Below are 27,541 nucleotides of genomic sequence, written 5' to 3'. Positions count from 1 at the left end.
AATAATGTACGACGATATAATGTGCACCTTGACAGATGGGGAATGACACTCAAAAGTATTTACTGTGCGTAGGTAACAGCAAGCATTTAAAAAGTGCATGGACGTATTTCAACAATTGTTCATTAACGTTTGTCACAAAAATGAAAGCAGCAAAAGATGGCTCAACCATGGATTTCAAAAGGTATTAGGGACACTATTAGATACAAGGAGATATGTTGTTCCAGTCTGTATAGACTGTGGATTGGAGCAGTGCTGGGGGAAGGCAGGCAGGTCAGGTAGAGTGCAGGGCCAGCCATGGAGGCCAAGGGGGTTGTACATTCAGCTTTCACACTTGTCGGCCGGACTGTCACGATTACAGACGGTGGGACTGCCAAACCCGGGGGCACACAGCCTTGTGACAAACCTTACCGAACTGCATTCGAGTAGTCATATGTCATGAGACTGAATGCATCCACGACTTGAACCAACTTGTCAAAGTCCTCCTTCTCAAACATCCCAGGCTGGTTGGTCCTTAAAAGAGGAAAGGAAAAGGTCGTGGTAAATAGTAGTGGTGATGCATCTAGCTCGATAGACTGGACAGCACCCCACAAAAGCTTTTCACTGTACCTCGGTACACATGACAATAAACTAAACCGAACTGAAACTAAACGGGAAGATGTCAAACGCCAGTGTTTAGCACTCTCACCACCGCTGACCAAGGGGTTCATTGACACATAACCAATCCCACTCACCCTTTCCCTCTGTAACCTCACATTGTCTCACACCCCATAAGTCTTTTTCCTCTGATTTTCCTGAGGTACAGCCATGAACTGAACAAAGTGTTTGGCTTTCTATTTGTCGCCGTGGCCTGTCTACCCCTTCTCATTCACCCAGAATGTTCTGGGGGCTAGTACTTTCCCACGGGACTGAATAGAACTTTTAAGTCCCATGTTTTGTAGTCAATAAAAAAAGTGGATGGAGCAAAAAATTATTAGGATTAATTAAAACAAGTGGGAGCAACATAGCATGTGTGCGAGTACACAGACTCAGATTTCAGCCACATGGAATCTCGATGAACCAGGAGACTGGTATAAATGGGAATGCATTGGCAGAAATGGTGGTGATGGAAGAAGATAAAAGGCATTTTCAAAAGGCAAATGTGAAAAAAAACTTTAAGGAAAATAAAACTAGAAGGAAAATATAATTGAGGATTTAATTGCATCGCTGTCAGAGAACTACTGGCAGAATACACCATTCAGCTATATCATTCCACAGCATATCATATCATATCATATATATACAGCCGGAAACAGGCCTTTTCGGCCCACCAAGTCCGTGCCGCCCAGCGATCCCCGTACATTAACACTATCCTACACCCACTAGGGACAATTTTTACATTTACCCAGCCAATTAACCTACATACCTGTACGTCTTTGGAGTGTGGGAGGAAACCGAAGATCTCGGAGAAAACCCACGCTGGTCACGGGGAGAACGTACAAACTCCTTACAGTGCAGCACCCGTAGTCAGGATCGAACCTGAGTCTCCGGCGCTGCATTCGCTGTAAAGCAGCAACTCTACCACTGCGCTACCGTGCCGCCCATGTGCAGAGTTAAAGGTTAGAACTCGAAGAAAGCTGTAGGTACTGGCTGTGTACTGACCAACAGCTCACAACCAACGTCACACACGTGCACGCGCACACACGCATGTGAACGCACACACATGCACTCCTGTCAGGGTAGCGTGGCAATCTGTTGATGAGACACACGAGATGAGATGGAGGGAGGGCAAGTTTAGGATGGTGGATGGGACGTCAAATAAGCACTGTCCTTCATATTGTGCCTGGATAGGTTCAGCTCCAACAACCGGAGGGGAGATTATCAGAGTCCTCCCACATGTGCCTTGCAGACGATGCAAAGTCAATGGGGGTTAGGAAAGGAGTCACCCAGTACTGGATGTACAGCCTCCTCCATCAGACTCTTGTAGCTGGTCCAGTCATGTTTCAGGTCATGGTGATCCCAGGATATTGATGGAAGGGAACTCAGCAACGGCAATGCCATTAAATGCCAAAGGCTTATGGCTGGTCTCTGCCATTTACTTGTGTGGCACGGATATTACTGGCCACTTACCAGCCCATTCCTGAAGGTTGTCTATGTTCGTGACGCTGAGGGCGGCCTCATTTTCTGAGAATCTGTGAATGGAACCAAATCTTCCACAATCATCGCCAGAAAATGGACAGAGCCCTGTCACCGTGCTGCTCCTTCACTGGGTCCAGCAGCTGAGTGACATACATGGGAACCACTAATTAACACAGAACAAGGAATAAGATTTAATGTTAGTTTGAAACAAAAGGGCTTGTTCTCTTAAGGGAGTGGTTGGGCTAATTTGTCCTTCAACACGAGAACTTTTCTCAGAGTGCTCTTCAATGAACCACTCCAAAATCACAAACAGAGACATCTCCCTGCACTGCACGTCCAAATGCCTTGTTCTCAGGGCTCAGCCATACTCCTGAACAGATGTCCATGGTGCAAACAGGTGTTCATAGCGCACTCCCATCTTACCCTGGAATAATTGCTGGCGGGATCACCATCACAGCTTTCAGGTTGGCCTTGTGCAGGGCTTCTGCCAAGTGTTGGATCATGTGAATGAGTTCCCTGCAAAGCAAACACATCCCATCAGAGGCTGCCCCAGGGCCATCCCCAAGCCCATCGTGCCATAGCACGCAGTTTAGAAATCTCAGCACACCACCCAAATCCTCAGGGTTTTTTTTAAATCACAGAATTAACAAAACAAGCTTCTGCGAATCCTGCAACTCAACACCAAGTGAATCTAATTCTGAAATGCACACATGTTTAGCTCCATTAATAAATCAATACCTACACTGACAACATTTCTCCATCTTAACCTGCCTTATGCAACCAAGGAGGGGAACAGGAGTAGCTTTTCTTCACACACACACACAAACATACACATATAGTTCATGATTAGATTGGATTAGATTAGATTATTGTCAGAGTCAGAATCAGAGAGCAACAAAATTCCTTGTTCACATGAAGCACATCAAGTAAACAGTGTAACGAGATGTAATAACAATAAATACAATGACAAATTTCAAACAGCATAATCAGGTCATCAATGCAAAGATTCTAGTGCAAGCTGAAGTAGTGCAAATACTATGTGCAAATGAGGTAAAGAGTAAAATACGTTGCAGCACCACCGGGAGGAGGCAGTGAAAGAGGTGATTAGTTCAGGCGTCTGACAGCTATGGGGAAGAAGTTGTGCTTAAGTCTGGATGTCAAAGTTCCTGTAGAAGATAGAAAAGGAATTGGCCAAGGCGGCAGGCATCCTTGACAATGTTCTGGCCCTCCTGATGCAACGCACTATGAAGATGGAGTGGATGGAAGGAAGTGACGAGTATGTATGTGATGGACGAGGTTGTGTTCACCACTCTCCGCAGGGTCAAGGGGTTAAGAGCAGAGCAGTTGCCACACCAGGTTGAGATGTATCCCATTGGAATATTTTCATAGCGCATCAGGAGAACTTCGAGACAATCCACGCGGACAAGCCAAATGTTCTTGGGTGCCCAAGTAAGTATGCTGATGTACTTTCTTGATCACCACGTCAGCGTAAAGGGACCAAGTTAGGTTGCTGGTGATAAAGATGCTTTGGATCTTGAAGTTTTTGGCCATCTCTACTGCAAGTCTGTTGATGAGGATAGCGTTGTGTTCACCACTTCTCACCTCCCAAAAACCAGCACCTTTGCTCTGCTGAGGTTAATGGCAAGGTTACCTTGATTGATTGAAAGATACAGGATGGAAACAGGCCCTTTTGCCCATGCCAACCATTGACCACCTATCCACACTAGTTCTATATTATCGACTTTCACATCCACTTCCTCCGCACTAGGGGCAAAAGAGGCCTATTAACCAAATGGCAGTGCTTATTTACAAGGTTCCACTGTGGTGCATTGTAGATCCAGCAATACCAGCCCTTAATAAGATACAGCTTGTAAACACACAGGAGGCAAATTGATAACATACAGCCCTTTGTACAAAGGCTTTTGTAATTGTTACAAAATTGAATGAAAGACCACAAAACCGCTACGAGCAATACAAGCCACAGTGTGACAATGTTTATTTGACAGTCCAAAGTTTCTCCAGTAACTCTTGACAGGTTCCTGCAGAGAAAATTTCTCATGGCATTCATGCAAGAGTTACTTGTAAAGCAATAGAAATCCCATATGAATCTGGCTAAGATCTGAAGTAATCCAAAATCACCTGGAAAATTGTAAATGGCGAATGTCACAACTTGGTCAGAGAGTAGTCCAGTAATAATTGTCTTTATTTCTGGGTCAGGTGACAGGAGTGCACTTGTAAGAGTCAAGATTTTCCGATTATCACAAAGAGAATTTAATCTGTAACATTTTGTCTTAAACTGCTGCTCCATCAAAGTAAAGTTATTATCAGCCTATTCCTGAGCACGGCCCTGTCAAGATCACCCAGGCATTTTAAGTAATGGCAGTCCATTTTGAACCAGTTATTTAAATTAATCCAAAAGGTGGCAATTGTCATTTCTCTCCCAATTTCACCTTGAGTTGCAACACATCCTATAAACTGACATCTGGTGAAGTCAATTTACATTCTGCTCACACTGGGTTGTTAAATATTACAGGATATGATCAGCTTGGTACACGGCTACATACCTGAGCTGTTGAAGTAGTAAAATTGCAAAGATATATCAATGGAGTTTTGAGACTTTGACACTTTAAAGTGAAAGAAAAGTGTTAAAGTCCAGGTGCACACCAGAGGGGGTCCTCTACACCACCTGCCCTCCTTCCATCTTCCCAACATTTGCAAACTTGGCTACAAAGCCATCAATTCCATCATCCAAATAATTAATATATAATCTATATACTATTGTTTGTTTGTGATCGAACTACAGCCAAAACGGTACATGATAGCGTGACAATTACTCACCATTGTTGCTTTAATGGTAAAGCAAGTAGTTTTATTGAAATTGGTGTTATATTTTTTAAGTTATTCACATTTTAAAGTTTAAATCTATCTCTTAGGGAGGGAGGGGGGGTTGAGAGGGAAGGGGAAGTGGGGAGGGGGATGGGAGGAAGGAGGGTAGGAGAGGGTGCTGCACCAATGCAGGAGAGGTTTGGGCCCAACGGGTCCACTTGGTCTAGTGTTAATATATAATGTGAAGAGTAGTGGACCCAACACTGACTCCTGCAGAATACCACTAGTCACTGGCAGCCAACCAGAAAAGGCCTCTCGAGCAACATCTTATCAAAGGCCTTTTGAAAACACAGGTAAATATCTACTGACTTTCCTTTGTCTATTGTGCTATTTACTTCCTCAAAGAATGCCAACAGATTTGTCAGGCAAGATCTCCCCTTCACAAAACCATTCTGACTTTGGCATATTTTATCAGGTGCTTCCAAGTACTCGAAAACCCCATCCTTAATAATGGACTCTAAAATCTTACCAACCACTGAAATCAGGCTAACTGGCCTGTGGTTTCCCCTCTTTTGCCTCACTCTCCCTTCTTGAACAGCAGAGTAACATTTGCAATTTTCTAGTCCTCTGGGACCACTCCTGACTCTGGTGATTCTTGCATGATCACTACTAATGCCTCCAATCTCCAAAGCTATAGCCACTCCACTAACACCTGCCCCCAAACTCTCTTGACCTTCTGGCTAGTTGCTGGTGCCTTCCACTGAAGCAAAAACATATTCCATTCATGTGCCATTTCTTTATTCCGCATTACTACTTCTCCAGCATCATTTCCCCCAGGTCCAATGTCCACTCTTATCACTCTCTTACTCTTTATACTATCCTCCTACATTATTGGCTAGTTTACCTTCACATTTTATCTTTTCTCCCCTTCTTGCCTTTTTAGTTACCTTCTGTTGGTTTTTAAAAGCTTCCCAATCCTCGAGCTTCCCACTAATCTTTGCAATATTATATGCCTTCTCTTATACTTTTATACTGACTTTAACTCCCTTTGTAAGCCATGATCGCCTCATTCTCCCTTAAAAGCTTTTTTCCGCTTTGGGATGAAAAGATCCCGTATCTTCCAAATTACTCCGAGAAACTGCTCCACCATCATTGGGGTCCCTTTCACATCAACTTTAGCCAGCTCCTCCCTGATACCTTTACTCAGCAGTTATACTGATACTTCTGATTTAATTTTCTCCCTCTCAAACTGCAGGTTGAATTTTATCACATTATTGTCACTACCTTCCAGAGGTTCCTTTACCGAAGCTCCCTATTCAAATCCATTCATTGCACATCAAGTCCAGAATTGCCTTTTCCAGAGTAAGCTCGATCAGAAGCTGTTCCAAGAAGCTATCTTATCATATCATATCATATATATACAGCGCGGAAACAGGCCTTTTCAGCCCACCAAGTCCGCGCCGCCCAGCGATCACCGTACATTAACACTATCCTACACCCACTAGGGACAATTTTTACATTTACCCAGCCAATTAACCTACATACCTGTACGTCTTTGGAGTGTGGGAGGAAACCGAAGATCTCGGAGAAAACCCACGCAGGTCACGGGGAGAACGTACAAACTCCGTACAGACGGCGCCCGTAGTCAGGATCGAACCTGAGTCTCCGGCGCTGCATTCGCTGTAAAGCAGCAACTCTACCGCTGCGCTACCGTGCCGCCGTACGAACTCTTGTACGAACTCTACAAATAACCTCTCTTGGGATCCCGTATCTACCTGGTTTTCCCAGTCTACCTGCATATTGAAATTCCCCATGACCACTGTAACATTGCCTTTCTTCCATGCCGATTCGATCTCCTGATGTAATTTGTACCTTACATCCTGGTTGCTGTTTGGAGCCCTGTGTGACTCCCATCAGGGTCTTGTCACCCTTGCAGTTTCTTAACTCTACCCACAAGGAATCTACACGTTCTAATCCAAAGTCATGCCTTGCTAAGGATTGAATTTCATTCCTTGCCAGCAGAGCCACCCCACCCTCTCTGCCCACCTGCCTGCCCTTTCAATAGGATATGTATCCTTGGATATAAGAAAATAACTGCAGATGCTGGTACAAATCGATTTATTCACAAAATGTTGGAGTAACTCAGCAGGTCAGGTAGCATCTCGGGAGAGAAGGAATGGGTGACGTTTCGGGTCGAGTCTGAAGAAGGGTCTCGACCCGAAACGTCACCCATTCCTTCTCTCCCGAGATGCTGCCTGACCTGCTGAGTTACTCCAGCATTTTGTGAATGTATCCTTGGATGTTCAGCTCACAGTTCTGATCCTATTTCAGCCACGTCCTTCCCACCGCATCCGTGAGTCTCCTATTTTCCTATTATTCCCCCTTTCCCACCATCCATATCTGTCCCTCCAGCTTTGCATTTCACTCCTCATCTTTTCTTATCTGAGACTTGTTTGCCTCCTTTCACCTCTCGTCTTTGTTATGAATTCCATCGATCTGCCATTACCCGCTTCACCAGTATCCACCTATCACTTGCCAGGCTTTACCCCTTCCCTGCCTTTTTTCCCCCCAGCTTTCACCCCATCAGTCTGAAGAAGGGTCCCAACCCAAAACGTTGTCTGCCCATTCCCTCCCGACCCGCTGAGTTCCTCCCACACTTACCTTTTTATTTCAAGAGGTAGTGGATTCTATATTTCAACAATGTTTGGAGATTTAAAAAAAAATCTCCCTTTCCCCCCCTCAACCGAGACTCTAACTCTACCTTATATTCAAGGCGCCTAGCATTTGATTCCTACACACGGAAACATTCTCTCCACAATTCTAATCCATTCATAATCCTGAAGACACGTAAGGCTCAACTTTCCAAAGGAAAAAGAAAACCCTAAACTGAGTAACCTTGTACAATTGCAACAAGTTCTCATTGTTGAAATGCTACAATGCAAGAATGCAGATGAAATGAACTGGAATATTTCTAGGCGAGGGATTTCAGATACTAGGTCAACAGTGAGTTGAGAACAAAGAAGTTGGAGTTTTTTTCTTTAAGGGAGGTTTTGATAAAGGTGAACAAGATCACGATTGGTTTAGATCACACAAACGGAGGAATTTTTTTCCCCAATAGCAAATGTTCAAGGACTTGCAGGCAAAGACTTAAAGGTTAGGGCAAAAGATACAAGGTTCTATTGCAAGGGATGTGCCAGGAGTAGGAATTTAATTTTAAATGCAGAGCAATTATGATACTCACTACTTTTAGGAGTGGTGGAAGCAGTGTCAATCAGGGCTTTCAAAAAGGCCATTGGATAGGGAATGGAGACAAATTTGCAGTCAAAATGTGTCTGCCTTCTATGTAATTACTGATTAGCTTTATTAGTCATTTTTATTTGTAGGTTTATTGATCTTTTTTCGACAGTTTAGTTTATTGTCACATGTACCGAAGTACAGTGAAAAGCTTTTGTTGCATGCTATCCAGCCAGTGGAAAGACAACAGATAATTACAATCGAGCCATTTACAGTGTGTTGATACATGATAAGGGAATAACGTTTAGTGCAAGGTAAAGCCAGCAAAGTCCAATCAAGGATAGTCCAAGGGGCACCAATGAGGTAGATAGTAGTTCAGGACTGCTCTCTGGTTGTGGTAGGATGGTTCAGTTGCCTGATAACAGCTGGGGAAAAAACTGTCCCTGAACCTGGAGGTGTGCGTTTTCACACTTCTATACCTTTTGCCTGATGGGAGAGGGGAGAAGAGGGGGTGCCCAAGGTGCGACTCATCCTTGATTATGCTGCTGGGCTTGCCGAGGCAGCATGTGGTATAATTGGAGTCAATGGAAGGGAGGTTGGTTTGTGTGATGGTCTGGGCTGCGTCTACAATTCACCATTTTTATACCAAGAATCCTTTACTCCTTCCTCTGCCCCATTCATTGTCATATTTGATCCGAGTGCTAGGTTTGATTCTTACCAAAGCACAATCTCTGTTAAAGTTTATTTGCTGCTTCAGTCCTCAATTAAGGGGTTTTCTAATACGTCTACAGAATTATTCAATTTTAAATATACCCATGTTTTGCATATGCTAAATACTGACACAAAATACTTTTTGAAATCATGTTATTCTTGTAAATACTGCTTTCCAATCTCCATCTAACTGTAGATCATCCTAAACCTAGTTACCACGTTCTCCTATTCTGGTGAGGCTTCTTAAAGCACGTGCAGAACAACACTGACCTTGCTTTGCAAGCTGAATAATGTCACTCTATCACAGTCAATGGTCTCCATTTACATTGTATCAATGGAGGGCCACAACCTAATATCTGGAAAAGCAAGAAGGCTACATGGAGTACTGATTATGCTTATCAATCAATGTTTGGATAAAAATTTCCATCGGGTACAAAAATGTTACATTGCACAACATACTTCATAACTTGTAAATCCTTTTCCCACAGAAAGCTGCCCGAAGAGATCCTTTGCTTTTTAACACATTTAGTAATCAAGTTCTTCATTGGGGATATGAAAGGTTAGCGATTTAAATCCCCATTGCAAACATGCACATTTCTGAAGAAAAGTGAACCCCTATTTAAAACCCAAGAATGTGCGTCAAAATCAACTGAATGAGTTGAAATTATCTGATAACAGACTGATCAATTAAAACAATCATCCTATTCAACGGTGATTTAATTGATTTGGTGGTGTTATTTATATACAGGAGTTCGTGATCACATTTCGCTGGATATGGAGGAAACCCCCCAAGACAGAATAAATCATTGGATACAGCACACCACGTCCGTGAGAGTAGCTGACCTATCTTGAGGGATTTTCTGCCTTTAAAGTACAACAAAGGTTGTGTAGTTTAACAATGTTCAAGATGTACTAGCAACTCAAAGAACAGTGCCGACAGGGAAAGAAAGAATATCAAAAGTTGCTGGGAAATGAAACAAGACCTTGAGCAGATTCAAGGACACATAGCACACCTGATTATCCTCAACAATACGATTTATTATAATAGCTCAACTCATACATGCGGAGCACGTACATGTCTACCACTTTTAATAATTACAGCAATCTTGAATGTTGCACCAGCAGATATATGGAGGAAGATCTTCATGGATAGATGAAGTGTCACACACACAATGCATCATATTGTAATATTCACACACTGCTGCCCATAAATTGGATCAGGTAGCATTGCAATTTTACACGTTTTGTGACAGGATTTCAGGTTCGTAAGTATAAATCGTGAGAAAGTGCTGACTGCAAGAATCAAAACTTCGCAACATTTCTACTCGAGGCAGTTCAGCAGGGCCTCGTTGTTTGGCACAGACTATGTGGTGAATTACATTACCTGACATGGTGGCACACACCTGGAATATTAAACGATAAAACTGGATCACATTTACCCAAAGATACACACAAAATGCTGAAGAAACTCAGCAGGACAGGCAGCATCTCTGGGTAGAAGGAAGGGATGACGTTTCGGGTCGAGACCCTTCTTCAGACTGAGAGTCAGGGGAGAGAGAGATACAGGATATGGAAGGGATGGTGTGAAAAAGAGAGAACAAAGGGGATGAAGTTAAAGAAAAATGAAGAATAGATTATTGTTAGCCAGGAAAAGGTGACAATGAGGCATACAAAGATGAAATGTAATCAGGAGGACAGTCAGATTGGTGGGAGAAATAGGATGGGAAGGGATGGAGAGAGAGGGAAAGCAAGAGTTTAACCGAGTCACTGCAGTTGTGCTTGTTATAGGGATAGTCAACCCCTCAACACTCAACTCCTGCAGTCAGCTGCAAGGAACTCTGGAAGTTGGATCACCCCTCGGCAGGCTCCGCAAGCTGGCAGGGCACCTATAACTGAGGGGCAACATCCTCAGTCAGGAGTTCAGAGCGAGAGGGGGAGCAAGGGCCCATGTTTGCAGACGCCTTTGCTTCTTCAAATTAAAAAGAGAGGCACTCAGGCTCCAACTCTTACAAAAGCAAATACCCAGCGTTTGTGTTTTCTTAGAGAGCAGGATAAGCTCCATCATTGCACTGCATCTCATGCAAGCCAAGGTAGTCAGCACCATCAACTTGCCAAGTGCCGCGTCGCTTGTATACACTGGAATTTAGAAGGATGAGAGGAGATCTTATCGAAACGTATAAGATTATTAAGGGGTTGGACACGTTAGAGGCAGGAAACATGTTCCCAATGTTGGGGGAGTCCAGAACAAGGGGCCACAGTTTAAGAATAAGGGGTAGGCCATTTAGAACTGAGATGAGGAAAAACTTTTTCAGTCAGAAAGTTGTGAATCTGTGGAATTCTCTGCCTCAGAAGGCAGTGGAGGCCAATTCTCTGAATGCATTCAAGAGAGAGCTGGATAGAGCTCTTAAGGATAGCGGAGTCAGGGGGTATGGGGAGAAGGCAGGAACGGGGTACTGATTGAGAATGATCAGCCATGATCACATTGAATGGCGGTGCTGGCTCGAAGGGCTGAATGGCCTCCTCCTGCACCTATTGTCTATTGTTCCAGCTGATGGCTTCCAGCCTGCACATCACACTGGCCATGCACGGTAGCGTTAGCTAACCTCACCGATGTTTGCTTCTCAAGGAATTAGAACATTCCAGAAGGGCAGGTGCCGACAGCAACAGGTACCCCTGATTCAAGTATCATCTTAATCTGCAACGGTATTGCCGTTTCTTCCTGGCTGCAGAGCCGACATCTATATACTAAAACTCTCGTTTGTTATCTTGTTTGTGACTGAACTTCAGCCAAAACGGTACACGATAGTGCGACAATTTTAGGCCCACCTTACTCGCCATTGTCACTTTAGTGATGATGCAAGTAGTTTTATTGAAATCGGTGTTATATTTTTAAAGTCATTCACATTTTTAAGTTTAAAAGGAGGGGAGGGGGAGTGGGGGAGAAGGGAGAGGGGGTTGAGGAGAGAGGGGAGGGGGGGGAGGACAGGGTCCTGCACCAATGCAGGAGAGGTTTGGGCCCAACGGGTCCACTTCGTCTAGTACAAATTAAAAATAAAACCCTCTCCCCAACTCTATCCACCTCGACAAACATGCAAGAGTCTCGGGTTTAATTGTCATGAAGATCAACTCACCCATGCAGAAAGAAGACCCTCCTTTCTCTGACACAACCAGTGATTCACATTTCCCGTCTTTCTCACATCACCCCCTTGCTCTGAGAGCACAGTTTTAATACCAACCTCCTTCCTCTGAACAGGACTTCTACCCTCATCTAGTCCAGATGAAGGAGGTCTTGTCCCTTTACATCAACTATCCATTTTCCTCCACACATGCTGCCTGACTGCCGAGTTCCTCCAGTAGTTTTTTCCTTTGCTCCAGATTCCGGCATCTGCAATTTTTTTTATACATTGCTATACTTTATTGCTTTTACCATAAATAATATTTTCCCTCTTCTGATGAAGCTCCTTCAAAATCCAACATCAATGGATTTGGGTGAAGGGATTAAAAGTACCATTAGCAAATTTGCAGATGATACAAAGCTGGGTGGTAGTGTGAACTGTGAGGAAGATGCTATGAGGTTGCAGGGTGACTTGGACAAGTTGTGTGAGTGGGCGGATGCATGGCAGATGCAGTTTAATGTGGATAAGTGTGAGGTTATCCACTTTGGTGGTAAGAATAGGAAGGCAGATTATTATCTGAATGGTGTCAAGTGAGGAAAAGGGGACGTACAACGAGATCTGGGTGTCCTAGTGCATCAGTCACTGAAAGGAAGCATGCAGGTACAGCAGGCAGTGAAGAAAGTCAATGGAATGTTGGCCTTCATAACAAGAGGAGTTGAGTATAGGAGCAAAGAGGTCCTTCTGCAGTTGTACAGGGCCCTAGTGAGACCGCACCTGGAGTACTGTGTGCAGTTTTGGTCTCCAAATTTGAGGAAGGATATTCTTGCTATTGAGGGCGTGCAGCGTAGGTTTACTAGGTTAATTCCCGGAATGGCGGGACTCTCATGTGTTGAAAGACTGGAGCGACTAGGCTTGTGTACCCCGGAATTTAGAAGGATGAGAGGAGATCTTGTCGAAACGTATAAGATTATTAAGGGGTTGGACACGTTAGAGGCAGGAAACATGTTCCCAATGTTGGGGGAGTCCAGAACAAGGGGCCACAGTTTAAGAATAAGGGGTAGGCCATTTAGAACTGAGATGAGGAAAAACTTTTTCAGTCAGAGAGTGGTGAATCTGTGGAATTCTCTGCCTCAGAAGGCAGTGGAGGCCAATTCTCTGAATGCATTCAAGAGAGAGCTGGATAGAGCTCTTAAGGATAGCGGAGTCAGGGGGTATGGGGAGAAGGCAGGAACGGGGTACTGATTGAGAATGATCAGCCATGATCACATTGAATGGCGGTGCGTACAGGCTCGAAGGGCCGAATGGCCTCCTCCTGCACCTATTGTCTATTGTCTATCAGCAACTCTCTCAAAACCCTCTTGGATCCACATTTTAGACCCTCCTCCTTTCCTCTTGCACCCTGCGCACCTTTCCCAAATCTGGACGCACAAACTCCTCACATCAGATTTAGTCATGGCTGCAAATTGAATTTCTTTTAAAAGTGGTCAGCTACTTGCAAGCACAGTGATGTACGGTCATAGTTACATCCTCTAGGAAGGCCGTATTTACATGGAGAGAGTGCAGAGGCGATTCACCAAGATGTTGCCTGGACAGAGTGTTTCAGTTATGAGGAGAGACTGAAGAGGCTGGCTTTGCGACTGAAGCAGAGGAATCTAAGGGAAGGACCTGCTGGAGATGCACAAGTTTGTGAGCATGGCAAGCTTTTCCCCCCACAGCATGCCATAAGGCATAGCTTTACTGGGCAAGGGGTTTAGATGGGATCCGAGGTTTTTTTTCCTTCACCCAGAAGGTGGAAGGTATTGCCCGAGGGCAATGTGGATGGAGGGGGGGGTGGAGGCGGGAGAGGGATTGGCGTGCAGGAGTTCAAACCAACACTCTCACAACATTTAGGGACTTGAATGCCCACGGCATGGAAAGTTACTAGCCAGGTGCCGGGAAAATGGATCGGCATAGTTAATGGTCAGGATGGACATGGTGGTGGGCTGGTATGCCCTGCAAATGTGGACACATATGAAGTGCCCCTTCTGGCAGACGAAACAGAAAGGTAGTGTCATTTTTTTAAAAATTGTGAGATTGGTTCATGATGATGTTCAAAACAACTTGGGTACCTCGTGCACAAGTAATGGTGCCGGCAGCTGGGAAGGCAAATGATATTCTGGCTTTTATTACAAACGAACTTGAGTAGAGAGGGCTTGCTGCAGTTATATAAAGCCCTAATGAGGCTGCACCTGTGGTTACAGCTTTGGTCTTTTTACCCAGAAGAAAAAAAACAAGCATTCGCTTGCCACAGAAGGAGGGCAGAGAACACAGTGGGTTTGGTATAAGTGAAGAGATTGAGTAGACTGGAGGTGAAGTCTCCCGAGTTCAAGTCAGGAGTCAAGAGTGTTTCATTGTCATATGTCCCAGATAGAACAATGAAATTCTTACTTGCTGCAGCACAACAGAATATGTAAACACAGTACACTGTAAACAATAATAATAATAATAGTCTATTGTAGTTCAGAGCTTATTTCAGGTTGTAGTGTTTAATAGCCTGGTGGCTGTAGGGAAGAAGCTGTTCCTGAACCTGGACGTTACATTTCAGGCAGATGAGAGGAGATCTCCTTTAAACGCTTAATTTTTAAAGCAGAGCATGGCATCTAGGTGACATCTACAGTCATGGAACACAAATCATCATCTCATTGCCTTGGAATACGGCGATTGACCTTTTAGGACAGGGGAGAAATGTCATCACACTGGCGCCAGTGACTGTTTGGAATTCCCCCTGGAGGGCTGGTGAAGCTCAGTCAGTGAAAGTAGAGATCCATGGATCGCTGGATGTTCGTGGAATATGGGGATAGTGCAAGAAAACGGCATTGTGGAGAATCAGCAATGATTTTGATAAACAGCAGAACAGCCAGATGCTCCTGCTCACAGGCGCATCCAGCATCACTTGCTATTGAGGGCGTGCAGCATAGGTTTACTAGGTTAATTCCCAGAATGGCGGGACTTTCATATGTTGAAAGACTGGAGCGACTAGGCTTGTATACACTGGAATTTAGAAGGATGAGAGGAGATCTTATCGAAACGTATAAGATTATTAAGGGGTTGGACACGTTAGAGGCAGGAAACATGTTCCCAATGTTGGGGGAGTCCAGAACAAGGGGCCACAGGTTAAGAATAAGGGGTAGGCCATTTAGAACTGAGATGAGGAAAAACTTTTTCCGTCAGAGAGTTGTGAATCTGTGGAATTCTCTGCCTCAGAAGGCAGTGGGGGCCAATTCTCTGAATGTATTCAAGAGAGAGCTGAATAGAGCTCTTAAGGATAGCGGAGTCAGGGGGCATGGGGAGAAGGCAGGAACGGGGTACTGATTGAGAATGATCAGCCATGATCACGTTGAATGACGGTGCTGGCTCGGAGGTCCGAATGGCCTCCTCCTGCACCTATTGTCTATTGTCATCACACTGGCGCCAGTGACTGTTTGGAATTCCCCCTGGAACGCTGGTGAAGCTCAGTCAGTGGAAGTAGAGATCCATGGATCTCTGGATGTTAAGGAGATTCGTGGGATATGGGGATAGTGCAAGAAAACGGCACTGTGGAGAATCAGCAATGATTTTGATAAACAGCAGAACAGCCAGATGCTCCTGCTCACGTCTTATGCTCTTGTAATGGTTACAAACACGCATCACTGACACCATTGTTTCCGGTTGGCCAGAGGCTATACAAGGTGCTACAAACACAAATCTATTTCCCCCCCACACCCCCAAACTCTAACCAGTTTGGTTGTCTTGCTCAGCTATGGTGCACCTTGGAACTTAATTTCCTGCACTGCACTAATGAAAGTTGCACAGCAGCATTCCAGTAGATGAGATACTTCATACAATAAGGCTTCAGATAATAAACGATACATCAACGTCGTCACAATGCACACTACACAAAAATTAAAGTTGCAAGACAGCAGAGCAAGTCTTAATGCTTGCATTGTAGCAGACAGATGATTTAAAAACAAAGTCAGAAAACGAACGATCGGGAAATAATCCAGTCAGATAGTACAGCACAGGACAGCAGTAGTAATTCACCAGGAATTATTGCGCTAAGGGAGCACCAAAAGAGTTATAACAGCATCATAAATGGAGAGGTGCATTATAAACAGCACTGTGATGGAAACCTAGTGCGAACCATGCCACAAATTACCCCAGCCAGAGCTGTCGAGCGCATCATCATGAAGATATCTGTGAGGGGGAGCGGCGTGGGCAAACGCGGTACAGGCTTGCTTCATTCACCCCGTCAGCCGCAAGCCCAACATCATGGCGCTGAGCAGCCTCACCTCCAGCCTCCAGCCACCCGACTGGCAGTCTCTCCGCACCGAGCGGTGGGTTAAAGCAACGCTGCAGGAGGCAGCTCAGCTGGAGGGCAGAGGTTTGTGCCAGGTCCCCAGAACAGCAACACACAACCCAAGGCAGGAGATTTTATTTTCAGACAAGATACGTACCTGTGTGCACTCAGATCAGAGTACTATAATGGATCAGTGCTCAGCAGGGTAGCACCAAACAGGGCATCAATACACACTGAGCTATCTGCAAAATTTGTCATTTTGGAACTTATATATAGTTAATTAAATCAATCGCAAATAAAAATCAGTAAATAAAAATCAGTAAAGACAAGTGCGAAACAATTGGAATACCAAAGCTAACTACTGATGAACTATTTCAGGAAAGTAACTGTGCAGCTGGACACTGGAGGACCATCTCTCTGCTTCCATCTCAGGACACAGTCCCATCGACTCCTGCAGCTACCTCTTCTGTATTGCATCCATTCTCAAGATAGCAACCTAACCTTTCACCATCCCATCCAACACATCATCCGCCACCATTTCCACCAGCTCTGACCAAATTCCACTGCCCGTCACATCTTCCCTTCCTGTCCTTTTCTGCAGGGACCACTCCATTCCCTGGTTCATCCCTGGCAACCTTTCCTTTTTCCCCCTCAGTCCTGATGCAGGGTCTGGACCCAAAACATCAGCCGACCACTTTGACCTCCACAGATGCTGCTTGGCCCATTGAGTTGTTCCATCATCCTGTTTTGGTTTTACATTCCAGCGTCTGGAGTCTCGTGTCTTCAACCGTACCAAATTTGGCTGATATACAGCTCTAAAACATCAAGCAAAATGGTCTAGGAATATCCATTGTAAAAAATGTGACTAAACAGCAAGGGAGGTCAGTTCAAAGCCAGACCAAGCAATGCAAGTTTCTGTCCTTGATGTAGCCACTCGGTCAAAGCAAATGGAAAGTGGAGTAGAATTGGGGAAATATGAAGGTATTCACTTTGGGTGGAAGATAGATCAGCAGGTTAGTTAAATAAGAGAGATATCCAGGTGCCTCAATAAAAAAACTGGTAGTTAGTGCGCAGGTACAGCAAGCCAATAGAAGGCAAATTGATTGTTTACCTTTATGGCTAGTGAAGTGGAATACAAAAATAGGCAAGTTCTCCAACAGTAGGTGGGGTTAATGAGACTGCACCTTTACTGCACCCAGTCCTGCCCTCCTTACTTAAGGTGCAATGTAATCAGAGGAAGTCACAAAATGTTGGAGTAACTCGGCGGGTCAGACTGCAATCAGACTGTAATCAGAGAGAGTTCAGGGAAGATTTCATCGTTGATTATGTGGTCGGGTGAGGAAAGATTGAGCCGAAATCCATTGCCATTTAAAACAATGAACCTTTCTGAATCTTACTGAAACACAGATTTCTGAGGGGGCTTGACAGAGTGGATCCGGGGAGAATATTCCCTCTTATGGGTGGGAATAATAAAACTAGGAGGGATAAATCTAAAACAAGGTAGACACAAAATGCTGTGGTAACTCAGCGGGACAGGCAGCATCCCTGGAGAGAAGGAAGGGGTGACGTTTCGGGTCGAGACCCTTCTTCAGACTGATGTCAGGGGAGTGACTGTCCACCCCCCTAACATCAGTCTGAAGAAGGGTCTCGACCTGAAACGTCACCCATTCCTTCTCTCCAGAGATGCTGCCTGTGAGTTACTCCAGCATTTTGTGTAGGTTAACCAGGTAGGTTAAGGCTGACTGAGCGGAGGTGTTCAGCAAAACGATCGCTGAGCCTGCGCTTGGGCTCGCCAATGTACAGAGTTCACACCTGGAACAGTTACAGTAGATGAGGTTGGAGGAGGTGCAAATGAACCTCTGCCTCACCTGAAAAGACTATCGGGGTCCTTGGCTGAGGTCGAGAGGGGAGGTAAAGGGACAGGTGTTGCATCTCCTACGGTTGATGGGGAAAGTACCTGGGGAGGGGTGGTTTGGGTCGGAAGAGACGAGTTGACTAGGGAGTTGCGGAGGGAAGGGTCTCTGCAGAAAGCAGAAAGGGGTGGAGATGGGAAGATGTGGCCAGTAGTGGGATCCCGTTGGAGGAGGCGAAAGTGTTGGAGGATTATATGCTGTATGCGACGGCTGATGGGGTGGAAGGTGAGGACAAGGAGGACTCTATCCCTGTCACGAATAGAGGAAGGGGGAGCAAGAGCAGAGATGCGGAATATCGAGGAGACCCAAGTGAGAGCCTCATCTGTAATGGAAGAGGGGAACCCCCGTTTCCTAAAGAATGAGGACATCTCCGATGATCTAGTCTGGAAAACCTCATCCTGGGTGCAGATGTGGCGCAGATGGAAGAATTGTGAGTAGGGGATAGAGTCTTTACAGGAAGCAGGGTGGGAAGAAGTGCAGTCTAGTTTGCTAGGGAAGTCCATAGGTTTGTAGTAGATGTCGGTCAATAGTCTGTCTCCTGTGATGAAGATGGTGAGATCCAGAAATGGTAGGGAGATGGTCCAAGTTAACGAGTGCAGGATGGACATTAATCGTGATGTTGATGAAGTCAGTGAGTTCTGCATGGGTGCAGGAGGCAGCACCAATGCAGTCGTCAATGTAGCAGATGTAAAGTTCGGAGATAGGGCCAGTGTACGCCTGGAACAGGGATTGTTCGACGCACCCTATAAAGAGGCGGGCATAGCTGGGGCCGATAGCTACGCCTTGGATTTGGAGGACGTGGGAGGAGTTGAAGGAGTCAAAGGTTCGAAGGTCCAAAGGTCAGTGTATTGTCACGTGCACCAATTAAGGTACAGTGGAACTCGAATCACTCATCTAACATGGAAGTGAAGAAGAACTAATTTACTCAATGTCTCTAGAATTCACTATCTCAAGAGAGATGGGAGGCAGTCATTGAACACAGAGATTGATCCTTGGAACACAGTTCAAGGTTTCCGGAATTAGTCCAAGTGCCCACTGAACTGACTCTTCCCATTTTCCATGTTCTTATAATATTAGACAAGATGAGCCTCAGATCGGATAACCCCTTACCCCCTTCACTCAGTACTTCTACCTCACGTTGAATTTGATTTCACTTACTTCCTCTTCCGACCACCAAGCTGGCTCCACACCTCCAGGACAAAGCCATCAAACCCGTCAGCCTGGGGACAGAGATCAAACAGAAGTTCAGAATGAGAGATCATTGGGGCCGGGTACACTTGGCAATGGCTCCCAATGTAACCGGAGCCTACATCCTAATGTGAGGGACAACAAGCATTGTGGAGGCAGAGTTTAAATAATTTGGCAGTGGTTGGCACCAGAATGGAATACTGGAGTGGAAAAAAAAGGACGGAGGAAACAAGGTAGAGTAGAAATTAAATTCATCCAAATAGAGGAGGCCCAGAGGAAAACCAAATATAAAAGTACTTTAGTTCAGTTAAGAATACATTAATATACGCACACTGGAATGTAATAAATAAGGCTGGTGAGCTAAATATGATTTTGATATAGAGACAATAATAGAGAACAAGTTTACAAGGAGAGGAGTGGGAACAATATTCCAAATTATAACGGTAATTAGGAAAGCCAAGAAGGAATGAAGAAAGACCGGTAGCAGATCTGATCAAATGCACCATTATACACACAGGAGAGGAATTATGTTGTGAAGAAGCCTACTTGGTTATGATTGAGGAACAACAAAGGAGCAAATATACCATCAGTTGCAAGACACCGAGTATCAGGGAAAAGATGGAGGAAATTTACAATCAATCACACTAAGGTGTGGTAACAATATTTTACTATATACGGGGATAGTAATAATGCAAGGCAAGCCAGAGGAGGACCTCCTGAATGTGACCAAGAAATTGCCTTGATTCGTGCAACAATTTGTCAAATCTCGTTCTGGGGATTAAGTGTGCCAAATGGATCCTGTTTCAGTCCGGTTACATTGGGGAACAATAATCATAAGGACAACAGGAAACGGCAAGGTTAAAAAAAATAATCAACCAGTTGCAGTAGTCTAGGTGGGAGGAAATGAATGCGTGGATGATTGTTTCAATGTCGTCAAATTGGAGGAATGGTTTGATTTTAGCTATGGTACGAAGCTGGAAGAAGCTGGCTTTTACCACAGCGTTGACTTGCTTGTCAAACTTTAATGCGGAGTCAAATATCACACCAAGGTTTTTGACATGCGGTTTGACTAGGGAGGATAGGCTTCCAAGGCTGCCTGTTATCGTTTTGATGGAATCAGGAAGGGGGGCCAAATAGGATGACCTCAGACTTGCTCTCGTTTAGTCGAAGGAAGTTCTGTGCCATCCAACATTTTATGCCCTCAAGGCAGTGCACGAGGCTGATTAAATTTAAAAATGAAGGGGAAGATCTTGCTGGGTTTCCCCTGGGTAGCCAACAGACAGAAGTGATGAGATAATGATCATGACTCACCTCCGCCGTCTGCACCAATGCATCCGCTAAATCCTCAATCTCATCTTCGCTGGCGAAAACCTTTTCATAGTCATGGTGGGTCCAGCCATCAAACAGCACTCGTGGAACTGAGGGAAAATGGGGTTTTAAAAAAAATCAATGCAAAGTAAAACAGTATACAAGAGTGGTCCAGGGCATGAAATGGGATAGAAGAGGAAACTCAAGAAGCATTCCTCTCATCACAGATCAAATCCATTCAATTATTGGCACAAATTCTCTCTCTTGGCTCACACTGATTTTAAGGCATTGGGCACAAGGGATATTTGCAGAAAAAGCAAGATCATTCTGGTTCAGCTTATCCGCTCCCTTAATAATGGGTCAGATTCCCACAACACTCATCTTAGTGAAATTGGCTGAAAACGAGAACAAACTACATTTTGCAGAGAGAAAGCATTGAATGAGCAGATAGGATTGCACAAGGACTTTAACAAATGGAAAGATTCATTTTCAAGAGTGGTCATTTGAAGATAAAACACCAGATTGCATTAGTCCTGGCCAACTTGGTGAGAAGTGACAGTGAAGTGGGAAACTGGAAGGATGAGAGTGGGTGCACGAGATACCTTACAACAGAAATACATTAGTCCGAATCCTAACCAAAAGAGGTTCCAGGGAACAACACATCAGATAAGCACACATTAGATCTGCTGAAACAACATCGACACGAGATCCACTAAGGCAACAAATTCAGGAACTACAAATTCAACAGCTTATATTACTCAAATAACATCTAGATAGTTTATATTAATCCAAGTAGGACAGTACATTCATCAAGATGACAGCAGACCAATTAGAGTCGTACACCTTATAATCTCACAGCAATACACGAGTCATAAGCACAGTGGTCTAGAAATTTCATTTGCACTTCATGAGTTGTTAAAACAGTATTGTGTGAAAGTTGCATTAAGTGACTGATGTACAGCAGAGTGGCTCACAGAGCCGGTCTGTCAGGTGTGCTCCAGTGATGTATCGAAACTTCTCACAGCTGTGGACAGTTAGCTCAGCAGGTGTGATTTAGATTTAGATTTAGAGATACAGCGCGGAAACAGGCCCTTCGGCCCACCGAGTCCGCGCCGCCCAGCGATCCCCGCACGTTAACACTATCCTACACCCACTAGGGACAATTTTTACATTTACCCAGTCAATTAACCTACAAACCTGCAAGTCTTTGGAGTGTGGGAGGAAACCGAAGATCTCGGAGAAAACCCACGCAGGTCACGGGGAGAACGTACAAACTCCGTACAGACTGTGCCCGTAGTCAGGATCGAACCTGAGTCTCCGGCGCTGCATTGGCTGTAAGGCAGCAACTCTACCGCTGAGCCACCGTGTCACCCAGCAAGATCTCTGCAGCAAGATCTTCCTACAATCGCAGGGTCCACTGCACTCCTCACTGCTTCAAGACCATATTGGTGTGGCTACGGAATGAACCAGTGGTACAATAAAGCAAGGCGGAAGCTGGAAAGCTGCAGCTCACAATGTTGGCCCGAGAAATAAAACGGTTTCAGGAGAAAAGAAGTTAGTAAAATTTGGATTTTCATTGAAAATCTCTCAGCTGAGGGCACTGCACTGTCGATGCGATCATTTGGAGGAGTTTACTACACAAAGAAAGTCTCTGAGGCAAGCAAAACTCCTGGCACAAAATCAAGGAGCCGAATTTCACAAAAAAATATGAATAACATTGTTCTATTTCAATGTTAGCACTTATTTTTGCATTTATGCTCTTAAATTTCTAGGCCAAGGAATCACCACCTTCTCAAAATTCCGTCCCACAGGACCTCTAACCAAACTCTAATGCAAGAGGCCATGCTGCCTTGACCGCTCCATGAGGCACAGTCATCTGCCAAAGGCTGTGTTTGAGGGCATTTACACCCAGCACCTGCTCATTACTTAGCAGAATGCAGGCACAAAATGCTGGAGTAACTCAGCGGGTCAGGCAGCATCTCAGGAGAGAAGGAAGGAAGAGAGAAGGCATCTCGGGAGAGAAGGACTTCTTCAGTCTGAAGAAGGGTCTCGACCCGAAACGTCACCCATTCCTTCTCTCCCGAGATGCTACCTGACCCGTTGAGTTACTCCAGCATTTTGTGTCTACCTTCGATTTAAACCAGCATCTGCAGTTTTTTTTCCCTACTTAACAGAATGCCCCTGGTCTCAGCGGTGAGATGTGGGCTGCAGTGGGAGACCAGACCACACATGGTTTCCTACACCACATGCTGTACTTTAATGCCAAAATGTCCCATGCACTGAGGCATTGCTTAGACCACATTTGGAGTGTTGTGCGCAGTTCAGGGTGCAATGCTACGGGAAGGATGTGATTAATCAGAAAAGGATGCTGCAATAATTCATAAGGATGTTGCCCGGCTGGAGGGTTTGAGTTATAAGGAGATACTGGATCCTTATCCAGCATCTGGGCTGGGATATTTTTTCCTAGCGGGAACACACAGGGTGGTGGGTATATGCAACAAGCTGCCGGAGGAAGTGGGAGAGGTGTGCACAATCATAACGTTTAAAAGATGGAGAGGAAAGGATTAGAGAGATGCGGTAAAGTCCTGGCGAATGGGACAAGCTTAGATGGACATCTTTGTCAACACGGACGAGTTGGGCCAAAGGGTCTGTTTCTGTGCTGCGTGACTCTATAACAACAATGGGAGGAAAGTACATCCCGGTAATTGCTGGAGCCAACCAGAACTCTACTAGTTATCAACAATCTCTGGCCAGCCATCAACACACCTCAGGCCACCAGGAATAGGAAGGAAGTCTGGAGAAAGGTCACGCATTTCTCCCCAGAGATGCTGCCTGACCCGCGGAGTTACTCCAGCATTTTGTGTCTGTCAACATTATAAGGAGTTGAGCATTACACCCTGCATTACCCACTGAGTAGAACAACTATGGAGACTGGAAGTGATCACAGTATCACTTCGAAGGTAGACACAAAATGCTGGAGTAACTCAGCGGGTCAGGCAGCATCTTGGGAGTGAAGAAATGGGTGACGTTTCGGGTCGAGACCCTTCATCAGTCTGAAGAAGGGTCTCGACCCGAAACGTCACCCATTCCTTCTCTCGCCGAAATGCTGCCTGACCCGCTGAGTTACTCCAGCATTTTGTGTCCATCTTCGATTTAAACCAGCATCTGCAGTTTTTTTCCTACAGTATCACTTCAAATGCAGCAACATCAAAACTGACAAATAATTACCACTCACCAATCTTGACTGCTTCATCCTGTTCCTTCACCTTCTTCATCCACCCTATTAATGGATAACAAAAGCAGAGTTAATTACGTGTAGGATACAACCAAACTAGCGAATGGTCTCTTGGAAACAAAATTCTTCCGACAGGGAGAAAAGTTATAAACATATTCAGCAAAGGAATGATTGATCTCATTTCAGTTTGCAATTTTGAAGGAAAAAAATGGATGATTCAACATACAAAGAGGGGGGTGCAACAACACATGGGACAAACAGTGGTGTGCTTGCTTTAGTGGAAGCACTCACTCCTCAGGGAGGATGTTCTGCTTTGGATTGAAGTATTTCCATTTGCAGGTTTGGTTAAATAGTTTGGATGAAGGAGACGTGTCATGAAATAGGATGGAAAAGCATTCATAACGAAACGTTAATGCAAGAAACCATACACAAAATTTGAAACTTGTTCAGGGAGAATCCCGATGTCTCTTTTTCTTCCCTTTCTCACATCATTTCCAGTGACGCCACAGAAAATACGTGGCATCCCAAAACCTGACAACCAGGGTTAATTGTAGCTTCATACATCTCTTCCACAGCTAGCCAACATACAGTAAAAGGCTGAAGAAGGCTCTCGACCCGAAACGTCACCCATTCCTTCTCTCCAGAGATGCTGCCTGTCCCGCTGAGTTACTCCAGCTTTTTCGTACTCCGGCGGCACGGTGGCGCAGCGGTAGAGTTGCTGCCTTACAGCGAATGCAGTGCCGGAGACTCAGGTTCGATCCTGACTATGGGCGCCGTCTGTACGGAGTTTGTACGTTCTCCCCGTGACCTGAGTGGGTTTTCTCCGAGATCTTCGGTTTCCTCCCACACTCCAAAGACGTACAAGTATGTAGGTTAATTGGCTGGGCAAATGTAAAAATTCCTCCTTGGGTGTGTAGGATAGTGTTAATGTGCGGGGATCGCTGGGCGGCGCGGACCCGGTGGGCCGAAGGACCTGTTTCCGCGCTGTATCTCTAAATCTAAAAATCTAAAATCTTTTTGTATTTACCTTCGATTTAAATCAGCATCTGCAGTTCTTTCCTCCACACACACAGTGAAACTCTGACATACCACTATCCTCCTATTTGGACATCCCAATGGCTCGGCATCTGGCTCACAGGCATTGCATGCTACCTGCCTCTCCACATCCTGGCCCCCGATTCCCTTCCTCCCTTTAAACGCACACACTTCTATCCGTGGTACTTCCTTGACGTTCACCTGGCCCCGTTTCCCACACTCCCTTGCAATTTAGTGGGTTCACAGGAAAAAATATGATTTGATTGTGCAACATTTTAAAATAAAATGCATATTCAAAGGGTGAAGGAGTATTACTACAATAACATTTGGTGGTCTGGAAAATTTGTCCATCCGGCACCAAAGTCCTGAGGGTGTTGGATGAGCGGAGTTTCACTGTAGTGATGACACAGATATATTGACACTGGTCCTTTGACTGGTGAAAAGTTCACGCTCAGAAATACAGGAAAGACATAAATCTTCCATTTTTATGCTTACATTTTGTTTCCAATCATATTATTCACAATGCCCATGTATGTGGAAGAGGGATTTCACAGGAGCAGTAAACTGTGTTAATCCTAAAGGAATCTTAAAACAGTAATGCTGCACTGCCATCTAGTGGCTTAAATGCAACACAACAAAAGGCCATCTATCATCGCCACCTACTGAGGGGCAGCATTGGTCTTGTGCGCTATCAAATCACATACACACAAAACAGATGGTGCAAAAGGAGAAAGGAAATGAAGTGCACAGAGTCTGAAGAAGTGCCCCAATCCGAAACAGCGCCTGTCCATTCCATTCCCAGATACTGCCAGACCCCCTGAAAACTCCAGCACTTTGCGTTTCACTCAAGATTCCAGCATCAGTTTCTTATGCCTGCAGAATGTAGCGTTACAGCTACAGAGATAACGTAGATTTAAATAATGCAACATGTTCCAAACCAGGATGGATAGTGGGCATGACTAGGATTTTGCATAGTAACCTGAAGAACTGCTGTCAGACACAAGGATGATGATGTTTTCCTTCCTCGTTCAGCCTCTGCACCAGCCAAATTCTCATCCCAGCCAGTCCCAATTCACTAAGCGCCCAGTGCGGACCACTATACTGTGCCCATCCATTTCTAGTTGTGACATTTTCTCACCTCGTTCCAAATGTTCAATGCATTCATGTAGATACTTCAGTTCTGTCTTTGTACCATTCCTCCTTGCTCTGACTCTCAGGGAGGTTTGACGTTTGTATACAGTGCCCTGTCAAATCTCATGGTTATCACTGCCCACTTTGCTACACTACACCAATTGTTTTGCCTCTCTTTCATAATTTTCCAAATATCCTTTCAGCAGATCCTACCGACCCCGACCCCACCTGTTTGTTTAGTTTACTTTATTTATAGCAAATTTCATCAGTCTTCCTGGAGAGACAGTTCAAGGTATGGGAAGTGACCCACTCTTCCCCCTAAAAGCTATGCCATGGGCCTTTATATTCCGAGAGTGGTGTTGTACATCAGAGGTAAATAGTCTTTGCTTTCCAAACTCAATCTGTCATATACATTAGTGAGTGCATTAACAATGACTTGTTATGGGTCTCCTTATGTGCACATATGCCAACATTTTTAGCTTACCTCAATCGAATGAAATTGGAATAACACTGATTTTTGAGTGGAGGGGGCACATTGATTTTTGAGTGGAGGGGGCACATTGATTTTTGAGTGGAGGGGGCACATTGATTTTAGAGTGGAGGGGGCGTGGCTTCGCCCTGCAGCTGCGGCTCACCGGCAGTCTCTCTGTCTTTTTTGTCTTTGTCTATTGTTATCGTTTAAATGTATGTTTTGATTTATTTTTAGCTCTGTATATGTGGGGGGTGGTGGGGGGGTGGGAGAAACATTTTTTTCTAATCTCCTCCTCAACGGAGATGCGACCTTTATCGTGTCGTATCTCCGTTCGCGCTACGGCCTAACACCGTGGAGTCGGCGGCCTCCAGCTGGGATCGACCTTGAAGACTCTGGTTGCAGGGCCTGGACTTACCATCTCGGAGGCTTCGGCCGTGGGCCCTGCAGACCGCAACATCGGGAACTCGCAGGTCCCTGGCTGGCGACCGGGTTTCGGGAGCTCCAGCCGTAGCAGCTTCGACCGCCCCGAAGCGCGAGGTTCGATCGGCCCGCTCGCAGGCCCCTCGTCGCCCTGAGTGGCTCGGTCGCGGCACTTTCCATCGCCCGGTGGGGGCTTAGGACCTTCATCGGCCTGCTCGGCTCGGCCGCGGCACTTTCCATCGCCCGGCGGGGGTTTCAAAAGTCGGGAGCCTCGATCGCCTCAAGGCAGCAGATTGACTGCCTGACCACGGGAGAAGAATGAGGAGGAGATAAGACTTTTCTTTGCCTTCCATCACAGTGAGGGTGTGCCTGGAGCAATCACTGTGATGGCTGTTTGTGTTAAATTGTAATTGTGTGTCTTGTGTTCTTTATTGTTTACTGTCGGACCCTGACGTGAGAGGACGCTGGCGCTGTTTGTTCGCCGCTTCTCCGTCAGGACAAATCTTTTGTTTGTTTTTATGT

At 45.2% G+C, this 27,541-nt stretch overlaps 1 protein-coding gene across 1 annotated transcript in view; it reads right to left on the bottom strand.

The window, feature by feature from the left end:
* chid1 (chitinase domain containing 1) overlaps positions 1-27,541 on the bottom strand; it is an 89,023-nt gene that overhangs the window by 51,472 nt on the left and 10,010 nt on the right. The window contains exons 4-8 of the mRNA XM_078415053.1: positions 23,962-24,006; positions 20,730-20,836; positions 19,389-19,450; positions 2,539-2,631; positions 409-510 (exon numbers count right to left, since the gene is read on the bottom strand). Coding sequence (XP_078271179.1) covers positions 409-510; positions 2,539-2,631; positions 19,389-19,450; positions 20,730-20,836; positions 23,962-24,006 — 409 coding nt within the window. The remainder of the gene's footprint in view (positions 1-408; positions 511-2,538; positions 2,632-19,388; positions 19,451-20,729; positions 20,837-23,961; positions 24,007-27,541) is intronic.

The sequence above is a fragment of the Rhinoraja longicauda genome, chromosome 18 (genome assembly GCF_053455715.1).
Source record: "Rhinoraja longicauda isolate Sanriku21f chromosome 18, sRhiLon1.1, whole genome shotgun sequence".
Classification (NCBI taxonomy): domain Eukaryota; kingdom Metazoa; phylum Chordata; class Chondrichthyes; order Rajiformes; family Arhynchobatidae; genus Rhinoraja; species Rhinoraja longicauda.
The sequence above is the reverse complement of the archived record's forward strand: the minus strand, read 5'-3'. Positions and strand labels throughout refer to the sequence as shown.